Here is a 21,801-nt window from a genome sequence, read left to right on the forward strand (position 1 = left end):
ATGTGATCCTCTGATGTATAAGCAGGAAAATAACAAGTAGGAGTAGGGAGGCAGTATTATACACCTGGGGGAATTCTGTGCTACTGCGCGCATGTATAATTAATAAGCCCCGCATACTTTTATTTTTTTGCGCAGAAAAATGCTTCTGCCTAAATGTTGCTGCAGTTCCCCTTTTTGCCCATGAGGGGGTGCTGTGGCAACAGAACAAAGCAGTAGCTCCCAGCCAGCGAGGGAAGAGAAAGAGGCCTGCCTTCTTTGCAGCGGGTCAGGTCAGGAGCCAGGGGATCATAAGGGCTAGTGAGGGAGAACAGACTGGAGCAGGGGCCGAATAGGAGTGAAGGCACAGGGCCACATGGTGATGGGGGACAGGGTGCAGAGCTGCACAGGGACAGGGGAATGGCTGGGTGGGGGCACAGACACACATGGGGACAGGGGGAGGGGTTATACAGCCACATAGGGATGGGGAGGGGATGCAGCACCACATGGGGATGGGGGAAATGGGTGTCTGATGTGGGATGGAAGGACATGTGGACTGTGGGTGCAAGGACACATGGGGATGCAGGAACACATGGGGACAGGGGCAGATGTGCCTGACTGAATTGGAGAGGCTAGAGGTCTGCCAGGGTCTGCATGGGGGAAGCTCCCTAACAATCCATCCCCAGCCCCCCCCTCACATCCCCCCAAAACCTGTTCCATACTTTTCTCACCCATACCCAACAACCCCCAAGTTCATACCCAGGCTCCTTCCCAGCAATTTACTTCCCTCTCCCTTAGCTCCTCCATTATCCCGACACTTTTGTACGGCTTCTGAGGGGTTCGGGAAATATGGTTCTGTAGTTTATTGTAGTTTAAATCAATTATTACTCAGAGTTCTCTATTAATATGCCTAGTAAGGAATCTATTTATCAAAAAATATTTCCTGAATCTTTTTTTGTCGTCTATGTTATTACAGACTTACTTGCTGACAGGTATTTTGAAATAAATGACCAAAAATAATTGAAAGTGGTGTGATTATATTGTGTTATTCTGACAAATTAAATATGCAGAGTTTTAAAATACTTGAATTAAAAAGTAAGTATTTAAAGAATTTAATTTTTTGGCCCAGAATTCCCACAGGAGTATTATTTCCAAATACAGCATCAGTGAGACCATTGTGTCCAGTTCTGATGTTCACACTTAAAAAAGGACTTTGAAAATTTGGATGAAGGTTCAAAATAGAGCTAAAAGAATGATCTGAGGTCTGGAAAACATGTCTTATAGTGGGAGACTTAGGCTCAATCTATTTAGTCTATCAAAGGGAAGTTTAAGAGGTCAGTTGATCATGTTATACAAGCACCTTCATAGAGAAGACATTTCTGATAGCAAATGGTTCTTTAATCTAGCAGACAACACATAAATTGGAAGCTGAAGCTAGACAAATTTAGACTTTAGAAATAAAGGCACACATTTTAAAGAATCATAGAACATCTGTGTTGGAAGGGACCTCAGGAGGTCATCTAGTCCAAACCCCTGCTCAAAGTAGGACCAATCCCCAACTAAATCATCCCAGCCAGGGCTTTGTCAAGCCTGACCTTAAAAACTGAAAAAGTAGCCACTGGAACAATTTAAGGTGATGGACACTGTGGATTCTCCATCAGCTGAAGTCTTTAAATCAAGCCTGGAGATCACACTAAAAGATATGTTATTGCTCAAAAAGAAGTTTAGAGTTGATGAAGAAACAACCGAGTAAGATTTTAATGGCTTGTGTTATGCAGGTCCGACTAGATCATTCTTCCCTTTCTGGCTTTAAAATGAATCTTTCCAGAAGAGGGGCTATTCAACCTTAATTTGTCCCCCAAATTGTCTCTGTATGCATTACAATAACATGTATCAATGGCTGAACATACCATATTTTAACTTGATTAAGTTTTGCACTTAAAGCAGAGATTCAACATTAGAATTCAAAATAATCTTGAATGGAGAAGTGGTCTGAAATAAATAGGATGACAAATGTCCTTCAGTTAGGACAAAAGCAAAGTACTACACTTAGGAAGGAACAATCAATTGCACAAATACAAAATGGAAAATGACTGCCTTGGAAGGACTACTACAGAAAAGGATTGAGGGTTATAGTAGATCACAAAGTGAATGAGTCAACAGTGTAATGGGAAATGATCCCATCGTTGAGAACCCTCCTACTAGCAGATGTCATGGTATCCCTCTCGCACTGAGGATACCCCTCCTGGGGAGAGGACCACAGTCACTAGGAAAGACAGGAAATAGTAATGGGGGATTTGACTATTAAAAATATAGATAGTTGGGTTTGAGATGACTGGGAGAACTGCATGGTTAATTGCTTGACGGGTGCAAAAGTTGTGTACCTCTTGAGACATCTGAATAGACACACGTGCAGTGCTGGGGAAAAACTGGTAGTTGTGCTGCAGGTAGGTACCAATGACATAGGGAAAGGTAGTAGAGCGGTCCTGGAGACCAAATTTAGGCTGCTAGGTAAGAGATTCAAGTCCAGGACCTTCATGGCGGCATTCTCTGAAATGCTTCCAGTTCCATGAGGAGGGCCAGTTAGACAGGCAGAACTTCAGGTTCTCAATGTGTGGATGAGACTATGGTGTTGGGAGGAGAGATTTAGGCTTATTTGGAACTAGGGAACATTTTGGGAAAGGACAAGTCTATACAGGAAGAATGGGCTTCATCTAAACCAAAACAGACCCAGACTGCTGTCATGTAAAATTTAAAAGGTAATACAGGAGTTTCAAAACTGAGGGGTTGGCGAAAGCCAACAGGTGTGGAGGAGCACACGGTTCAGACAGAGACATCCCTCAGGGGTGGATTTATAATAGGATATAGTGTCCCTTTAAAAGATGATAGGATAGAAGTTGATAAAGTGTAGACGGGAACTGAAGAGAAACAGTCAAACAAAAAGGAGTCTCATTCAATTACATCACGTAAGGCAGACAACGAAATATTGACAAATTTCATAACTGTTTGTATACATACTATAAGATACTAAGATGGATGAACTCAAGTGCCTGGTATCAAAATGAGTATATTGGTATGATAGGTATCACAAAAACTTGATGGAATCAGGATAATCAGAGGGACACGGTAATACCAGTGTATAAAATATATTGCAATGACAGGATAGGTCGTGCCGGTGGGGGAATGGCACTATCCGTGAAAAAGCAGAGTCAAAGTAAAAATCTTGCATAAATCAAACTGCTCCATGGAATCTCTATGGATAAATATTCCATGATTGAATAATAAGTCTGTAGTAGTAGGAATATACTACTGACCACCTAACCAGTATGGTGGTGGTGATTGTGAAATGCTCAGTGAGGTTAAATAGGCTACAAAAAACAGAAAACCTAATAATGGGGGAGTTCAACTATCCTCATATTGACTAGGTGCATGTCACCAGAGAATGGGATGCAGAGATAAAATTTCTAGACATGATGAATGACTGCTTCTTGGAGAGCTAGTCCTGGAACCCACAAGAGGAGAGGCAATTCTTGATTTAGTCTTAAGTGGAGCACAGAATCTGGTCCAAGAGGTAAATATAGCTGAACCTCTCAGTTATAGTGACCCTACTGTAGTTAAATTTAACATTCTTGCAGAGGGAAAAATGCCAAAGAAACCCACTGGCATTTTTCTTTAAAACAACGAGGAAACTAGTTAAATGGAAATTAAAAGGAACAGTCACAAAAGTGAGATACCTGCAGGCTGCATAGAAACTATTAAAGAACACTACAAAAGGCTCCAACCAAATGTATACCCCTAATAAGAATAGTAAATAATAAATAATAATAAAGTAATAATAAAAAAGTAAGAGGACCAAAAAAATGCTGCCATCACTACACAGAAGAGTACAAGGGATGGTTAGAGGCAAAAAGGCATCCTTTAAAAATTGCAAATCATACCCTACTGAAGAAAACAGAAGGAATATAAACTCTGGCAAGTCAAATATAAATATAATGAAGCAGGCCAAAAAAGAATTTGAAGAGCAACTCACAAAAGAGACACAAACTAACCAAAAATAAATTTAAAGTACACCAGAAGCAGGAAGCCTACCAAAAATTAATGGGGCCACTGGACAATCAAAGTTATAAAGGAATACTCTGGGAAGACAATGCTGCTACAGAGAAGCTAAATGAATTATTTGCATCTGTCTTCACTACAGAAGATGTGACAGATTCCCCACACCTGAGCCATTGTTTTAAGGTGACAAATCTGAGTGACTGTCCAAGATTGAGGCATCAGTAGAGGTAGATTTGAAACAAACTGATAAATTAAACAGTAATAAGTCACGAGGACCAGATGGTATTCACCCAATAGTTCTGAAGGAACTCAGATATGAAATCGCACAACTACTAACTATGGTATGTAACCTATAGCTTAAATCAGCTTCAGATGACTGGAAGAAGCTAACTTAATGCTGATTTTTAAAAAAGGCTCCAGAGGTGATCCTGGCAATTAAAGGCTGGTAAGTGTAGTCAGTTGTTGGCTGCGTGTGTGCTCTCTGCATGCTGCACTGGCTCTGATCAGATAGCCTGTACAGCAGACTCCAACTGAACTGTCCAAAAAGACCACAGACTTGGTTCCGTAACAAAGGCACTTGGCCAGGTTTATTGTTGACGAGCACGGTCCAAGCTCCCCAGATCAATGTCTACAGTTACACTAGCACCAGCACATGTATGCCATAGACACAGCTCAGCGAACGGCAGGACTTTCCATTCCCCCCTCGGCTGGACAAAGACACCCCGTCTGAAACCCTTCTTTATACACTGATACAAACAAGTTATGTATCCTCCCTCTGACGTAGCTAGTTCCACCTTTTATCTTATACATGTTGGTTCTATCAGAACATCTCTATCCATTACGCTGTCATCCTGACCTTATCTTTAGGAGGGGTCAGTATGTCCCTGTGGTCTTCGGGGAGTGTGTTCACACCATACTTGGTATTAAAATGTCCTGGTACCACTCTTCTGGAATGTGTTTACATGAGTATCCTGTGCCTAGCACTTCTTAGGAATGTTTATGGTTTTGCAATACCACCCCTGTTCTTGCCAGGTTCTGTAAACTTGCAAGCTGGCATGTTATGTAACTGGGCCTGACTTCAGCTAACTTTACTTTATATCATCAGGGCCCAACTACTACTTTAGTTCAGGCCTCATGGTGCGGGCTCTCTCTTTCTTCTACAACAAACATAACTTCAGTACCAGGCAAACTGGTTAAAAATATAGTAAACAACAGAATGATCAGATACACAAATGCTACAGTATGTTGGGGAAGAGTTCACCCAGCTCTTGTAAAGAGAAATCATGTCTCACCAATCTATTAAAATTCTTTGGAGGAGTCAACAAGCATGTGGACAAAGGTGATCCAGTCATATAGTGTATGTGGACTTTCAGAAAGACTTTGACAAGGTTCCTCACCAAAGGCTCTTAAGCAAAGTGAGCAGTCATAGGATGAGAGGGATGGTCCTCTCATGGATCAGTAACTGTTTAAAAGATAGGAAACAAAGGGTAGGAATAAATGGTGAGTTTTCACAATGGAAAGAGGTAAATAGCAGGGTCTCACAAAGATCTGTACTCGGACCTATGCTGTTCAACATATTCATAAACGATGTGGAAAAGGTGATGAACAATGGAGGTGGCAAAGTTAGCAGATGATACTAAACTACCCCACATAGTAAAGTCCAAAGCTAATTGCAAACAGTTACAAAGGGATCTCATTAAACTGGGTGACAGGGCAACAAAATGGCAGATGACATTCAGTGTTGGTAAGTCCAAAGTAATGCACATTGGAAAATCCCAATTCACAGTCAATCTGTGGAACTCATTGCCAGAGGATGTTGTGAAGGCCAAAAGTATAATTGGGTTAAAGAAAGAATTAGATAAATTCATGTAGGATAGATCCATCAATGGCTATGAGGCAAGATGGTCAGGGACACAAACCCATGCTCCAGGTGTCCCTAGCCTGTGACTGCCAGAAGCTGGGAGTGGATGACAGGGGATGGATCACTTGACAATTCCTGTGTTCTGTTCATTCCCTTTGAAGCTTCTGGAAACTGACTGCTGTCAGAAGACAGGATACTGAGCTAGATGGCCCATTGGTCTGACCCATTATGGCCATTCTTATGCTCTTAGTTACTGTTGCAAAAAAAGCGAACATCATTCTGGGATGTAGTAGCAGGAGTGTTGTAAGCAAGACAAGAAATAATTCTTCCACTCTACTCAGCACTAATAAGACCTCATCTAGAGTACTGTGTCCAATTCTGGGCGACCACACTTCAGGAAGATGTGGACAAACTGGAGAAAGTTCAGAGGAGAGCAACAAAAATGATCAAAGGTCAAGAAAACATGACTTATGAGGAAAGACTGAAAAAATTGGGTTTGTTTAGTCTGGGGAAGCAAAGACTAAGGGGAGACATTATAACAATCTTCAAGTATGTAAAAGGTTGTTAGAAAGAGAAGGGTGGTAAACTGATCTCCTTATCCACTGAGAACTGGACAAGTAGTAATGGGTTTAAATTGCAGCAAGGGAGATTTAGTTTAGACATTAGGAAACACTTCCAAACTGTAAGGGTAGTTAAGCACTGGAACAAATTACCTAAGGAGGTCATGGAGTCTCTGTCACTGGAGTTTTTAAGAATAGATAATACTTAGTTCTGCCTCAATTCAGGAGGCTGGACTAGATGACGTATCGAGGTCCCTTTCAGTCCTACATTTCTATGACTATGATCTAATCTTATGTATGAGAAATATAGCATAGAGTCCCCAAAATTACCTTGAGTAACAATGAATTTTCTGAGAATGTATAAGTAAATTTGTTAATTAGATTAGGAATTAAAATTAAAAGTAGGCCTTTTAATAAATTTTGCATAGTGACAGATTTTTTCAGCTCCTAATCTCAATAAGATCACCACAAACTCTTCAAACTTCCCAAAAAGTTACTCATTTCACTATAGTGCAGCCTGAGTTCATTTTTTCCCCCCACAGAATTAATGGTGATTCTTTCTGTTGTTCTTCATAATGGAAACTTTCTCTTTAAGCAGAAGCAGAAGAATGCAATGTTCTACTTCAGAGAATTCCAAGAACTCCTCCCTTCTTTCAAAATGGTGAACATCTCCTATTGTTAATGGGACTAAAGCCACAAGTGCCCTCACAGTTGGTGGCCATTTTGAGAAGGGTACATTTTGTCTCTCTCATTGTTCTCAATGGGATGGAGTGTCTCCAGCTTTTCACAGCATAGGGGGCTGATCATCTTCCCTGATGGTACCCACTGGCTTCAGTCCCATTGACAACAGTGAGAGGGGGCAGACATTTCGAACAGGAGTAACTGAAAATTTCAATTATTAAAATAAAAGAAAGACCATTACTCCCAAAATAGCTTTTAAAAAACTTCCCATTGCAGAAGCATGTAGCCACAAAATCAGAGAGGCTAAGACACAAAATGAGTTACACCTAGCCAGGGACAGAAAACAACAAAAAGAGGTTCTGTAAATACATTAGGAACAAGAGAAAGATGAAGGCGGTGAGCTAATAGTTGATGACTTCAAGAAGTGTTTAAAGCTGGTTTGCTTCAGTCCTCACTAAAACAGTTAATTGCGAACAGATACTCAACACAATATTAACAAGAAGGAAGATAAGCCAAAATAGGGAAAGAATGGGTTAAAGACTATTTAGATAAGTTAGATAGTTAAATAATATTTAGATAAATAAAAATCAGCAGGGCGTGATAAATTTCATCTAGGGTACTTAAGGAACTAGCTGAAAGAATCTCAGAACCACTAGCAATTATCTTTGAAAACTCATGGAGGATTGGTATGGCCCCAGAGGACTGGAGAAGGGCAAACAGAGTATGTATCTTTGAAAAGGGGAACAAAGAAAACCCAGGGAATTCTAGGCCAGTCAGCTCAATTTCTATACCTGGAAAGAAACTGGAATAAATTAAACACTTCTTAAACACCTAGAAGATATGGTAGTAAGCAATAGCCAGCATGAATTTGTCAAGAGGAACCCCCCCCCCCCCCCCCCCCCCCCCCCCCGAAAACCATGTTTGACATAACTGTCTTCTTTGACAGGGTTACTGGCCTAGTGGATGGGAGCGGGGGGAGGGGTAGATGTGATAAGTCTTGATTTTAGTATTGCTTCTGACATACTCCATCATGACATTCTTGTGAGCAAACTAGGGATGTGTGTGGTCTAGATTAAACTACTACAAGGTGGGTGCACAACTGGTTGAAAGACAGCACTCAAAGAGGATTTATCAATTGTTCATTGTCAAATTGGGAGGGCACACCATGTGGAGTCCCATATTGGGGTCAGTCCTGGGTCTAGTAGCATTCAGTATTTTCATTAATGGAGAGTATGCTTATAAAATCTGCAGATTACACCAAGCTGGGAGAGATGCAAGCACGTTGCAGGACAGGAAGCCCTTCAAACATCATACGTTGCGTCACTGAGTACTGAAAGCAGCCAACCCTCATAACTGGGAAAACAATGATTACACCCTATGTCTTGAATATCAGAATTATATTGGGATCTGCTATTGCCAGTCAATCCAAAGGTATTTCCCCCTCCAATTATGCAGTCAATTGGCAAAATCATGGCATGGCTGCAGATGTTCAGGAACAGCTGTTTATACTTTTCAGGGCCAATATTTCTCAATACAACTGTATGAAACTACATGAGTGTTTTCCCCTAGTTATCATATATACAGTCTTAGCAGGAACAAGCCATAGATGAGAACTGCCTGCTTTACAGTGGACTGAGAGCACATGCTTTGGGAGAAAAAAGGTCTTTGAAGCTTTGCAACAATCAGTCCTTCCAGAAGGGTTGGACTGGCAAGGATGTGTGTATTTGGATTAATGGTGCTCAAACTACAACAAAAAACTGTAACCTTGTTACTAGAATCTTGCTGACTGCACTCCAAGCCATTTGGACTCGCTGTTGAATTCACTGGGAAGTTTTTGAGGCAAGGCAGATGGCAAGTGAAACTGTAAAAGTTGTGAATTTTAATAAAGGAAAGCCTAGTACAGGCCTCTTTGATATCTTACATAAAGAAATGATTACTTGACATTGGCCATTCCTACTCCATGCTGAACTTCATTGGCTTTCATCTCAAAGTTTTTAATTGAGTGTTTGAGCTCAGAGAAGCAACAACAGATTTTTCTTGATGCATTTAGCTCTGCTCTTGTGAATATTTCACTGACCAGCACTGGCTTGCTCTGAATGCTTCTCTTCAGGAGCAGAATTTTGTGCCCCTTATTGCTAAGTGTCAGTGGGGCTTGGCTCAATACCTGTATGGAAAAGGTTGAGAACCACTGTCTTAATCATATGGATACTGCATGGCATCACTACCAGGCACTTAAACAACCTTAACTGTACCCTATGTGTGCATTTGAAGAACAGCAGTGAAAACTGCCAATTCTCTGAGGAATATGAAGAAACCATAATGCACCTCGTCACAGTGTTGTTAGGGACAGTATGTGGTTAAGGAAAACGGGGTGAATATAGGACATTCCTTCCTGACCCTTGAAGCAATCCCTTTGCTTTGACGCATGTGATGATCACCTGCATTGTCTTAGTCGGCAGAACTACATATATTCTTAGTGTCATAATATTTTCAGAGCCTTTTAAAAATCTATTCACAACTATTGGCCTTGGTTTTCTGTGACAATGAACGCCTCTCCCTTTTAACACATTCCATTCTTCTCTCCACCAAAGGTAAACAACTTAAGTTGTCAAGACCGCATCTTCCCTAACTGCAAAAGTTCAAGTATCCTAATATTTATAGCAGACAGGCAGTATCTCCTTGTTCCTCAGTTGCATTATCTGTCTGCCACCAGCCATCAGCATAATTTGAGTACATTCCACATAAAAATCAACAGTCCCTAGATTTCATGGAACCTCTGGCTTTTCTTTTTGGGGTAAAAAGTCCAGTTGGGGTAGCATTTTTGGTTTTGATTGTTTAAGTTTTCTTCATTAATTTTTTGGGGTAGAGGTTGGTTGGGGTTGTTTTTTTTTTGGTAGAAGGGTGTGTGTCAATGTATAATGACAGGTTTCACAGTAACAGCCGTGTTAGTCTGTATTCGCAAAAAGAAAAGGAGTACTTGTGGCACCTTAGAGACTAACCAATTTATTTGAGCATGAGCTTTCGTGAGCTACAGCTCACTTCATCGGATGCATACCGTGGAAACCGCAGCAGACATTATAGACACACAGAGATCATGAAACAATACCTCCTCCCACCCCACTGTCCTGCTGGTAATAGCTTATCTAAAGTGATCATCAAGTTGGGCCATTTCCAGCACAAATCCAGGTTCTCTCACCCCCCCCCCCCCCCCCACACACACACACAAACTCACTCTCCTGCTGGTAATAGCCCATCCAAAGTGAGAGAGTTGTCACTTTGGATGGGCTATTACCAGCAGGAGAGTGAGTTTGTGTGTGTGTGGGGGGGGGGGGGGGGGGGCGGTGGAGGGTGAGAAAACCTGGATTTGTGCTGGAAATGGCCCAACTTGATGATCACTTTAGATAAGCTATTACCAGCAGGACAGTGGGGTGGGAGGAGGTATTGGTTCATGATCTCTGTGTGTCTATAATGTCTGCTGCGGTTTCCACGGTATGCATCCGATGAAGTGAGCTGTAGCTCACGAAAGCTCATGCTCAAATAAATTGGTTAGTCTCTAAGGTGCCACAAGTACTCCTTTTCTTTTTGTGTCAATGTAGTGTGTCATTCTTAGGGCAGAAAGGCATTTTTAAAGGAGGAAAGTTTTGCACTGTTTCTCATGATACCCAGACTCTAGATTTTCCTAATCACCTCTAGAAGTTTGTCCCATAGCTTGATCCCCTCAACCAACACCAGAGATAAAATGGACTTAAATAAAGCAGGACCTCTGAGAAAAGACTGCTTCTAAATCAGGCTTTTATGGGGAAGCAGTACCTAACTGACTAACTCCTCCCTCAGAGCATTTCTCCATGACTGCACCAGATGAAGCCCCATAAAACTAACAACTGTGTTAAATCTTACAGCTCTTTTGAAAAATAATGCTTTTGTTTCTACCCATGTGTCCCAAAAGAATTCTGTTGAAATGTAGATAAAACTGACAGACCCTAAGGAATTCCCCTTAGAACAGTTCCCTTTGCAGGAAGAAAGGCAGGAAAGACAACATTACTCACCGTGGAAGCTGCAGAAAAGACTGGAGGAAAAGGGATTCCCGTATCTAGTGGGACCTGGGGCAGCTTTCCTGGCCCAGAGTGTAGCAGATCTCTGAGACTGGAGCCTTCAGCTTTGTTACTAGATGCAACTGGGCCCAACAAGAGACTATTAAACAGTTTTGGGGTTAATGGAGAAACTTTTGTACTGGAGTTGAAAGAATCCAATCCAAAGGGCGAATGAGATTCTTTATTAAGCACCGATCTCAGGGATCCAGCTTCTGTAAGGAAGAAAAATCACAACTGGGTGAGACAAACATCATTGAAGATCCACAAAAGGGAAAGTTCTGTGAAGATAACTGTCCAAGTATTATCCTTCAATATAACATGGCTATAATCCCGTGACAAACCACAGTACAGTTTACCTGGATGTTAAGGCTCAAGAATGATATTGTACAATACTGGATGAGGCAAAAGTAAGCATCCTGTTTCAGTATGCCTCACCAACAGCTTTAATACATCATGGTGGGTTAAGAATTTGGAGGGTCCAGTAGATGATTTGGACCTGAAGTATTTAATTTACAAGGAACTGCACTCGTGTTTGAATCAGACGCTCATGAACTGACCCTTTTGCCTTCCAAATTAGTTTTGGATTCTTCAGAATGAATACAGAATCCTTCTGCAGGATTTTAAATGCAGTAGAGAGAACACTACTGTTGATTTGACCTAGAAAACTAGGGAAACATTTGTGAACATAAAATTGAAAAGTGAAAACAGAAGAGATTTTCTGGGATTGTTAAAAAATGCCTATCACTGATAACCATGAACAAAATACAAAATTGTGTGCTATAATTCCCATACTTCTAGCTAGGTACAATATACAAGAGCTAGCCCGACCTGTCTTGAATGTAATGCTGCCTTTGTGAATAAGTCACAGTCTTGACAGTTCCTTAAGCATACCTTCAGCCTCTAGGTGCTTAGGAAATGCACTTTTTATATTAAGAAAAGGAGGACTTGTGGCACCTTAGAGACTAACACATTTATTTGAGCATAAATAAGCTTTCCGGAGCTACAGCTCACTTCATCGGATGCAAGCCAAACACCAGAATTAATTTTAGCACCAGTTTCCACAAAGTAACTAATTCTTATCTGAAGGGAATGTTAGTCAGACTTTACATCAGGAGATCATTTCTACATAGTCTCACAGAAAAGACAGCATACATAACAAAATGGGTACCTGATAAATATGCCCACCCCTCCAGCCTCCCTCCCCCGCTCCCATATCCCTCCAGCTCCTGCATGTATGTTATTTCTCCATCTCTTTCAGGAGGTTTCTACATGGTTAACCCCTACTTAAAGAAAAAAGATCCAAAGAGGCAAGTGCAGACGAATGATGCTGGTCTTCCCTAAGCACTAAGGACTCCCTCCAAGGATGGTAACCAAGCAGCACTCCTTTGCTTCCAAACATTAAGGGGGAGATCTTTGCCTCACCTTTTGTTTCTTCTTTTGCTTTTTGTGTTGCTAAATCTGCAAGCCAGTGCAAGGCTGATGAGGGAGATGTTTCTGGACATAGTGGCCTGCTAGATTTTGTTTCAGTGGGGTTGCTGATTGGCGAGGTCTCTATTTTCGCAGAATCCTCAGTTCTTCCATCTGTGGCCTCAGGTTTAGGATCAGTGTCCATTTCTAGTTGCCCCAATCCTGCTGCTCCTGCCCCACTAGAGAAGGTGCCCTCACTTCCAGAGGCTGATGCACCAGGATTTATACTGGGAAGCTAAAAACAAAAGATTACATGTGCTGCAGTCAAACGCTGACTCTGGGGAGGAAACTACATTTTTGATGGACTGGGGGGGGGAGGGGGGGGAGTTAACCAGACGACAACAATATGACATAGTGATAGTCTATCACTAGGGTGGGCTGTGAGGCTGGTTTTGTCTTAAAAGAACGTTGAGATTGATTTTCTAACTCCAAAGCCATGAAGATCCTGGAAATGGCTTAAAGACCTTCATGATTTGAATGTTCAGTGACCAATCAGATCTGTACTTTTATGAATGCATTTTAAAATAGTGAATTTTTGGAAATGAATGTAATGTAATGCAATGTACAAATTTTTATTGTGTCCACTGCTCCAGCTCTCAGTATGCTATTTTATACTGTTAATCTGGGGCAGGACTGTATGTATCCATCTCTATCACCTAGCACAGTGGAGCCCCAATTCCAATAAATATTGAGATTGTTTCAATGTTACTTTGCCCTTCTCACCTCCCCACAATGGGGTTCTGATACCTAACTGGGGTCTTTAAGTGCTACACTAACACATGAGAATATATTTATGAGCAGTCTTTTGGAATTACTTTGTGTTTTTATTTTATGGGATAGGCACCTCAGGATAGGTGCCCATAGTCACATTTTAGAAATCTGAATAAATATTTCATACTGGCAATAAAACATAGGCACATATGAAATGCCAGACTTATCAGACCACACTTCACCTAATCCAGCATCCACTGATTTAAACAAAGGTATCATATGACTTTCTATACTATTCTCAATCCCATTCCGTTCCTGCAGCTGCACACTGAGTGGGGGTTTTCATTAAGCAAATTGTAAATATTAATAAATGCCTATCTCTTATACTATTTTTCACCAGTAGATCTCAAGTCACTTTTCAAAGGGAAGCATCTTTATCCCCTGAGTGGCCAAGTCAGGAATAGAACCCAGGACTCCCAAGTCCCAGTCCAGCGCTTTATCCATTAGACCACACTGCCTCCTCACTAAGCTCTACAATGATACCCAGGTTCCTCTCCAGAGTTATTTCATTTTAAAACCTTGTATGGTCCATTACAGTTGATTTTTTTCCCTGCAACTTGCAGTCATTGAGCTTCATTTGTCACCATGCTGCCCATTCACCTAGCGTGGTTAGGTCTCTCTCAACTTCCTAACAATCTTCTCTCACTTATCTAAATAACTGTTACAAGAAAATTTCTCTCTGACTACTCACTCCCCTTTCCAGATCATTAATAAGAATGTATTAAACACTGGACTTATTACAGAACCTTGTGACATCCTGATGTTAATCTTTTGCCATGACGAAAATTGACTATTTAATTCCACTCTGACTTATGACAGTACTGTAGCTTATTTCTCATTAATGATTATTTTCCTTGCCTGTCTTGAGTGAGACTTTATCAAAGGTCTTTTGAAAGTCTAGTTACATCAACTGCTTCTCCTTTATCCACAACTGTATTGAAACAGTCAGAGAACTCTAACAGATTAGAGAGAGAGTTTTTCTTTACAGAAACTGTGCTAGTTAGACTACTATATCATGACTAAGGCTGCGAGTTTGTCACAGAGGTCACGGATTCCGTGACTTTCTGTGATCTCCGTGACTTCTGCGGTGCCTGGTGCGCCTGGCCTGAGGGCCACCTGAGTAGCTCAGGCAGCCCCTGGGCCAGTCACATCGGCCGCTGCTGGGGCAGTCTTGAGCCACCACACTCCCCTCCCTCAGCTGCAGCTTGAGTTTGGGTGTGGGAGGGGGCAGAAGCACAGGATGCGGTGAGGGCGCTTACCTTGGGGGGCTCCCTGGAAGCCACAACATCCCTCAGCTCCTAGATGGAGGCATAACCAGGCAGCTCTGTGTGTTGCTTCCACCTGCAGGTGCCGCCCCCACAGCTCTCAATGGCTGTGGTTCCTGGCCATTGGGAGCTGCGGAGCCGGTGCTTGGGGTGAAGGCAGCACACAGAGGTGCCTGGTCATGCCTCCGCCTAGGAGCTGAGGGAGGGGAATGTCGCCGCTTCCAGGGAGATGCGAAGCCAGGTAGGGAGCCTGCCAGCCCTGCCAACCATCCCCACCCCACCCAGCACCAGCGGAGGTCCTGGGCCGCGTGCTGCTGCCCCCCCAAAGCACCTGCGGCACTCCCGGGCCACCCCACACATCAAGAACTAAAGAAATCATTTAGCTTCTCAGCAATATCCTCATACTGTCTGGCACTTCTAATACTCCTCTCACATTTTCCTGATGTAATTTATGCTCATATTTAGTGATTTCACTTGGATCAGATTTTCAAATTTTGAAGGATTTTTTTTTGGCTCAAGTATCCTCTCTAATGTACCATTGAGCCATAATGGTTTATCCCTTGGCTTCTTCATTTCCTTTTTGTTCATCAGTACACATGCCTTTTGAGACATATTTTTGTAAGTAGCATCTATGCCACCTCTAAAGTAAAGGAAGTAAAACAGTCTTTTTGATTAACTCTCTCATTTTATTGAAATCTCCCTTCTTAAAATGTAGTGTCACTTTTTGATACCCTTTCTTCTTGTAGGATGCTGAACCTACCTAATTATAATGTGGTCACTTATCAATTAGTGGCTCAAGCTACTACTCCTTCTTGAATTAACTCATTTGTGTTACTTATAATTAAGTAGAGAATAGCGTCTTCTTGTGTGTTCTAGATCTATTCCAAGAAGCAGTCAACCATTTCAAGTGTCAAGGATTGTTTCTCAAAACTTTGCCCAGCTGTGCTATTTTATTGCTTATATGTGGATGTTTGATGCCCCCCAACATCATAATCATCCTGCTAATTTTATCAAAGAACAAAATCTATACATATGTCAAATCAGCATAATATTTCAGAAAGCCATAAGAAATAAAGTAAATGCATTGCTGGCATATTCCCCAATGTACCTTTCCTTCAAGGTTTTGGCAGAGATACCATAAGTCTTTTACAAAAATTTCTACAAAATAAAAAACAAGCCTAGCACAGACATCCAGCTAGCGAAGATTGTGTATAACATGCTCCCCACCTCAACAAGTTTCTGGGTGCCAGAAGTAGCAATGCTCAGTGATAATCCTGACTGAGTCAAGGCATCCAGCGGAAACTGCTGAGATTCTAAGTGCCATGTTATACAGAGGTCAGACTAAATGTTCTAATGGCCCCTCCCTTTTGGCCTTAAAATCTATGAATGCAATATCCAGTGTCCACAAAGGTCAAGCACAGGAATTCTATCCATGGATTCCCAGCTCACGTACCTGTGACATCCCATTTGTGACAGCAGGTCTCAACACAGATTTGTTCTGCCGGTTAATACATGGACAGTTGGCTTTAATTCCCCATTTGCCTCTGGCTGCATGTACCATGTCTCCTATATTGTAAAGAGCTAGAAAAAAAGTTACAAGTTTTCGTACATATGCTCATAAAAACTATGAAGTGAGGCCTTGACTGAACTTCAGGACCAATTTTTCCACCTAGTCACAAGAATCCTTAATTTTAAGGCTTCATGATCAAGATACATATGTTAACCAGAGAGTGCTGCATAACTATGCTCACATAGGACTGGCTTTCAAAATCCAGTCAGAAATGCCATTATAACACTGAATACTTATATTTTCCTTCAGAGGACAAGAGCACTAGTACCTTCCCCATAAATTAAACTACATTTGGTTCATATCTTTTGAAAAGACTTCTGAAAATTAAAACAAGAGTCATGTGCTTTGTATCTGCAAATCTTAGGAGTAGCACACTGGATATGTTTTATCACTTTGTACTAGCAACTCATTCTCATCTGCACTATTTTCGTCTTTCTCCACACCTTCCTCCAAGAGAATGTCTTCCCCCTCCCCCATATTACCTCCTCCCTGATCCTTCCCAAATAAGGAGACAACTAGAAAACAAAACTATCACACTGCCTCCTCTCCTGCTTCCCAAAATAGGGAAGAAGATATCTAGAAACCAGAAGGAAGGAGTTCAAGTATTACCTGTTCCAGGGATGATCTGTGTTGGCATAAGATTCTCCGGTTCATGGGACTGCCCCTTTGCACACTTCAACCATGAGAAAACCTCCTCATCACCAATCTCCTCTGTCTCTGAAATGGACAGAACCAGATCATTTACTACCTTGCAAAAGTCACTCAGGCTTTACAGTGCAGCAGGCTGTTTCTGTACGTATTTCTTCACTGCAACAGTTAGCTCAAGTTAGGCCTGATTTACACTTAAAATTTAGATAGACATAACTACACTGCTCAGGGGGTGCATTTGTCATAGCTATGCTAACCTAACCCGTGGTGTAGGCGCACCTAGGTTGACAAAAGAATGCTTCCATCAACCTAGCTACCACAGTGATAGAAAACCCGCTTCCGTAACTATAGAAAGCATCTGCACTACAGCACTACAAGAGCATTGCCACAGCTCCGTAGCTGTGCTGCTGTAACACAAGACCTGAATAGTAAATGTATTTAATTAAATTAAATGTAAAAATGTAATAAAAAAAGCCAAAAAGGAGTTTGAAGGACAGCTAGCCAAAAACTCAAAAGGTAATAAAAACCAAAAACAACAAAATATTTTTTAATTACATCAGAAGCAGGAAGCCTGCTAAACAACCAGTGGGGCCCCTGGAGGATCGAATTACAAAACGAGCACTTAAAGACGATAAAGTCATTGCAGAGAAACTAAATGAATTCTTTGCTTCAGTCTTCATGGCTGAGGATGTTTGGGAGATTCCCAAACCTGAGCCGTCATTTGTAGGTGACAAATCTGAGGAATTGTCACAGATTGAAGTGCAACTAGAGGAGGTTTTGGAATTAATTGAGAAACTTAACAGTAACAAGTCACCGGGACCAGATGGCATTCACCCAAGGGTTCTGAAAGAACTCAAATGTGAAAATTGCAGAATTATTAACTATGGTTTGTAACCTGTCCTTTAAATCAGCTACTGTACCCAGTGACTGGAAAATAGCTAATGTAACGCCAATATTTAAGAAGGGTTCTAGAGGTGAACCTGGCAATTACAGACTGGTAAGTCTAACGTCAGTACTGGGCAAATTAGTTGAAACAATAGTAAAGAATAAAATTATCAGACACAGAGAAGCATAAATTGTTGCACAAAAGTCAACATGGTTTCTGCAAAGGGAGATCATGTCTTACTAATCTATTAGAGTTCTTTGAGGGGGTCAAACATACATGTGGGGATCCAGTGGACACAGGGTACTTAGATTTCCAGAAAGCCTTTGACAAGGTCCCTCACCAAAGGCTCTTATGTAAATTAAGTTGTCATGGGATAAGAAGGAAGATCCTTTCATGGATTGAGAACCAGTTAAAAGACAGGGAACAAGGGGAAGGAATAAATGGTAAATTTTCAGAATGGAGAGGGGTAACTAGTGGCGTTCCCCAAGGGTCAGTCCTAGGACCAATCCTATTCAACTTATTCATAAATGATCTGGAGAAAGGGGTAAACAGTGCGGTGGCAAAGTTTGAGGCTCCTCTGCACTTGTTCTTGAGACCTGCCCTTGATGATCCAATCATCGAGATACAGGAAGACCTGGACCCCTCAACACCTCAGGTAAGCAGCCACTGGTGCTATATATTTTATGAACACCATTGGGGGTGATGAAAGGGTAAAGGGCAGCGCCATGAATTGGAAATGGTGTCCACTCACTATGAAACAAAGGAAAAGTCTGACTTTGAAATATGGAAATAATCATCCTTCAAGTCAAGGGCGGCATACCAGTCTCCTGGATCCAGGGAGGGGATGATGGAGGCCAGGGAGACCATGCAAAACTTCAGCTTCTTGAGAGACTTGTTGAGGCGTCGCAGGTCCAGAAAGTGTCTGAGGACATCTTTTGCTTTTGGGATTAAGAAGTAGGAGTAGAACCCTTTTCCTTTCACGTCCCGAGGGACTCCCTCCATCGCCCCCAGATGCAGGAAGCTCCTGACCTCTTGAATGAGAAGCTGCTTGTGAGAAGGGTCACTGAAGAGGGACAAGGAAGGGGGTGGGATGGGAGGGAATGGCAGCCGATAATTGCAAGGTGTAACCCTGGGATACTGTCTCTAGCACCTAGTGATCTGAGGTGACCTACAACCAGACCGAATGGTAGGGACAAAGACACTGATGAAAGAACAAGGTGGATCTGGGGAGTTGAATGGGACGCACCTCAAGAACACCTTCAAAATGAGTGCTTCTGGCCCCCAGGATGCTTTGCCAGGCTGGGGTGCATGGGTGAGTGGGAGGAGGAAGGATGATGATGACTAAAGCTCATGTCTCTATCCCTTTCTCCTTGCAGACCCCTGTCCAGGCAACCAAAAAGCCTTGGCAGCAGCCGGAACAGCTTCCTCGCTGATTGTGGCATATGCAGACCCACAGAGCAAAGGGTGGCCAGAGTTCCTTTAGGCCATGCAGCCTTGCATCAGTCTGCTGTGCAAAGAGACCATTCTCATCAAATGGAAGATCTTGACTTGAGACCGGCATTTCCCGCAACAGGCCAGCAGTTGGAAGCCAGGAGCGGCACCTCATGACCGCCACCGATGCAACCACCCTAGCCAGCAAGTCAGCACCTCACTGCTGCAGTACCCTCCTTCACCAGGGTACCAAACTCCTGGGCCAAGGACTCCTTGAACTTATGGAGGGAGTCCCAAGTTGTATCTGCCCAAAAAAGCCTTGTAGTTTGCCACCCGGAACTCAAGGCTGGCTGTGGAATAAATTTTCCTCCCAAAAAGGTCCAGTCTGTTGGCCTCTATTTTTGGGGGTTGAACTAGTGTGCCCGTTTGTCCTTCTCTTTGGCCGCAGAGAGGACCAGTGAGGTGGGTTTACAAATATTCGAACCCCCTGGCTGGGAGGCATGGATGATGGGGTTTGCCAGAGGGCCTTGGCTATTTTTAAGACTCCCATCATGCACCTGCAACACGGGCAGGAGTAGATGCCAAGAGCACGCTGAACAGGGTGTCTGCCTGTTCGGCCATCTCCTGTACCTCCAGGCTCATCACTTCTCAGCCATCCATCGAAGCAGGGCCTGGTGCTCTCTGAAGTCCTCTGGCAGGCTGGCACTCAAGGGCCCCGCCACCACCTTGTCCGGGGATGAGGCTGAGGACTGGACCACCGGGGTAGGCCCCGAGGGAAGGGGGTTTTGGGGTGCACACTCGCTCCTCTACCCCGATCTCCAAGTACACTTCGCGCACCAAGGCCGGTGTTGTCGGTGCCATCAGCTGTTGCTCCAATGCGGCGGTCAAGAATGGTGCGAACGGGGCATCAGAATCACTTCCTCTCCACCCCCACAGCTGTGAGAGGAATGAGGCAAGAGTCTGCCACAAAGTAATCGTAGTGGCTTGGATCGTTTTAATGCATGGCAGTGCCACTCTTGATGGCTCCTCAGGGGTTAGTGTGTCCACCATGGGGACCTCAGACTCGACCACCTCCTCGGCCTGTAGCCCCATGTTATGGGTGACCCTGCACAACAGTTCCTGCTGCGCTCTATCATCACTGGGGGACAGCCCAGAGGACGAAGACCCGCCACCATCTCATCTGGCGAGGATGATGACTAAGTCCTAGATGGTACCAGGCCCTCTTGTCCCTCTGGATGCATCCTGCTCAGTGCCATGCTGTTCAGCACCGACAGTGGCCTTGGTGCCCATGGTGGAGCCAGGACCTGGACGGGGCTCTGCACCATGAAAAGAGAGGACTCGTTGCCTTGAGGTGAGGGACAGTGCAGAGGTGGTATAGGGGCGCGTCCTTCTGCCATTACAGACTGAGTCCCTGGAGTAAAGTGCCCTGGGTCTGGTGGTATGACCACGGGGTCCCGAAAAGCCATTGCACCTGCACACCACCATCCCCACCTGCTGCCTGTGGTGCTGCCGCGCCGATCGGTGCCGACTGCGCCTAGCATAGTAGGAACCCACCTCCGAGTCCAACGATGAGGAACCTGAGTGCGGAGACCATGGCGGTGCCAAGCAGAGAAGGCAAGCGGTGCCTCATCATCGCTGCACCTTGCAGTGCTGGAGGACTGTGGAGCCGTCATGGCAATCAAGCCCCTTGCCGCCTCAAATGTGTTCGGCGTGAAAGGGAGCTCCAGCTCCTCCACATGGCACACTCTAGCAGGAGAAACCCAAAGCATCGGACTCGCCGGACCCCTTTGCAGGCCCAAAGTCAATAGTGCTGGCTCCTGAGAGACCAGCACCAGATGCCCCTGCACGGTGGTGCTGTTAGACCCAGCTGCTGTCACCGTGGGCGAGCGCCCTCTATCGGTCTTCTTGTGCCGCTTATGTGGCACCAGTGAGCCCAAGTGGTGCTGTGTTGCCTCCGCGGGCTTCAGCATCGGGCAGTGACAGTGCTGAGGGGCTCTATGCCTAGAGTCCTTCCTCGGTGCTGTTTCTTTAACGGAGGCCGGAGCGCTCCACATGGAGGTGCTCAGTGCAGCCTCCTGCTGGCCCAGAGCCGGCTGGGGACAGAGAGCTGCCTCTGTAAGGAGTTCTTAGAGCCTGAAGTACCTTTCCTTCTTGTTCTTGGGTGGAACCCTTTGCACATCTTGCAGTGATCTGATCTGATGTGCCTCCCCAAGACACTTAGGGCAGGAGTCGTGGGGTCCCCTGTTGGCATTGGCTTGTGGCAGGTGTCGCATGGCTTAAACCCTTGGGATTGAAGCATGCTCCTGGAGCCCAAGGGGGGGAAGCCCCCCACTTCTACTTAACTAACTACTACTTAACTACAGGATAATCAAAAGTCAGATCACTAGGGAAAATGCTCGCCAAGGCAAGAGAGACACGCAGCTCCAACTGTCACTGGCAGTAAGGAACTGAAGAGGCGGTAGGTTGGCAAGGACCTATATACACCGCCATGAAGACTCGATTCCAGGAGTCTCCACACCCGACCCAACAGGTGCCACT

The 21,801-nt window shown here is 43.7% G+C and overlaps 1 protein-coding gene across 3 annotated transcripts in view; it reads right to left on the minus strand.

Annotated features, from left to right (window-relative positions):
* The window catches only part of KDM3B (lysine demethylase 3B), a 135,948-nt gene that overhangs the window by 21,811 nt on the left and 92,336 nt on the right, over positions 1-21,801 (minus strand). For all 3 annotated transcript variants that reach the window (XM_084636645.1, XM_084636644.1, XM_084636643.1), the window contains exons 12-15: positions 16,908-17,015; positions 16,182-16,309; positions 12,648-12,927; positions 11,181-11,437 (exon numbers count right to left, since the gene is read on the minus strand). In XM_084636645.1, the coding sequence (XP_084492771.1) occupies positions 11,181-11,437; positions 12,648-12,927; positions 16,182-16,309; positions 16,908-17,015 (773 nt within the window). The remainder of the gene's footprint in view (positions 1-11,180; positions 11,438-12,647; positions 12,928-16,181; positions 16,310-16,907; positions 17,016-21,801) is intronic.

Source organism: Lepidochelys olivacea (assembly GCF_965140295.1).
Source record: "Lepidochelys olivacea isolate rLepOli2 genome assembly, chromosome: 8".
NCBI lineage: Eukaryota > Metazoa > Chordata > Testudines > Cheloniidae > Lepidochelys > Lepidochelys olivacea.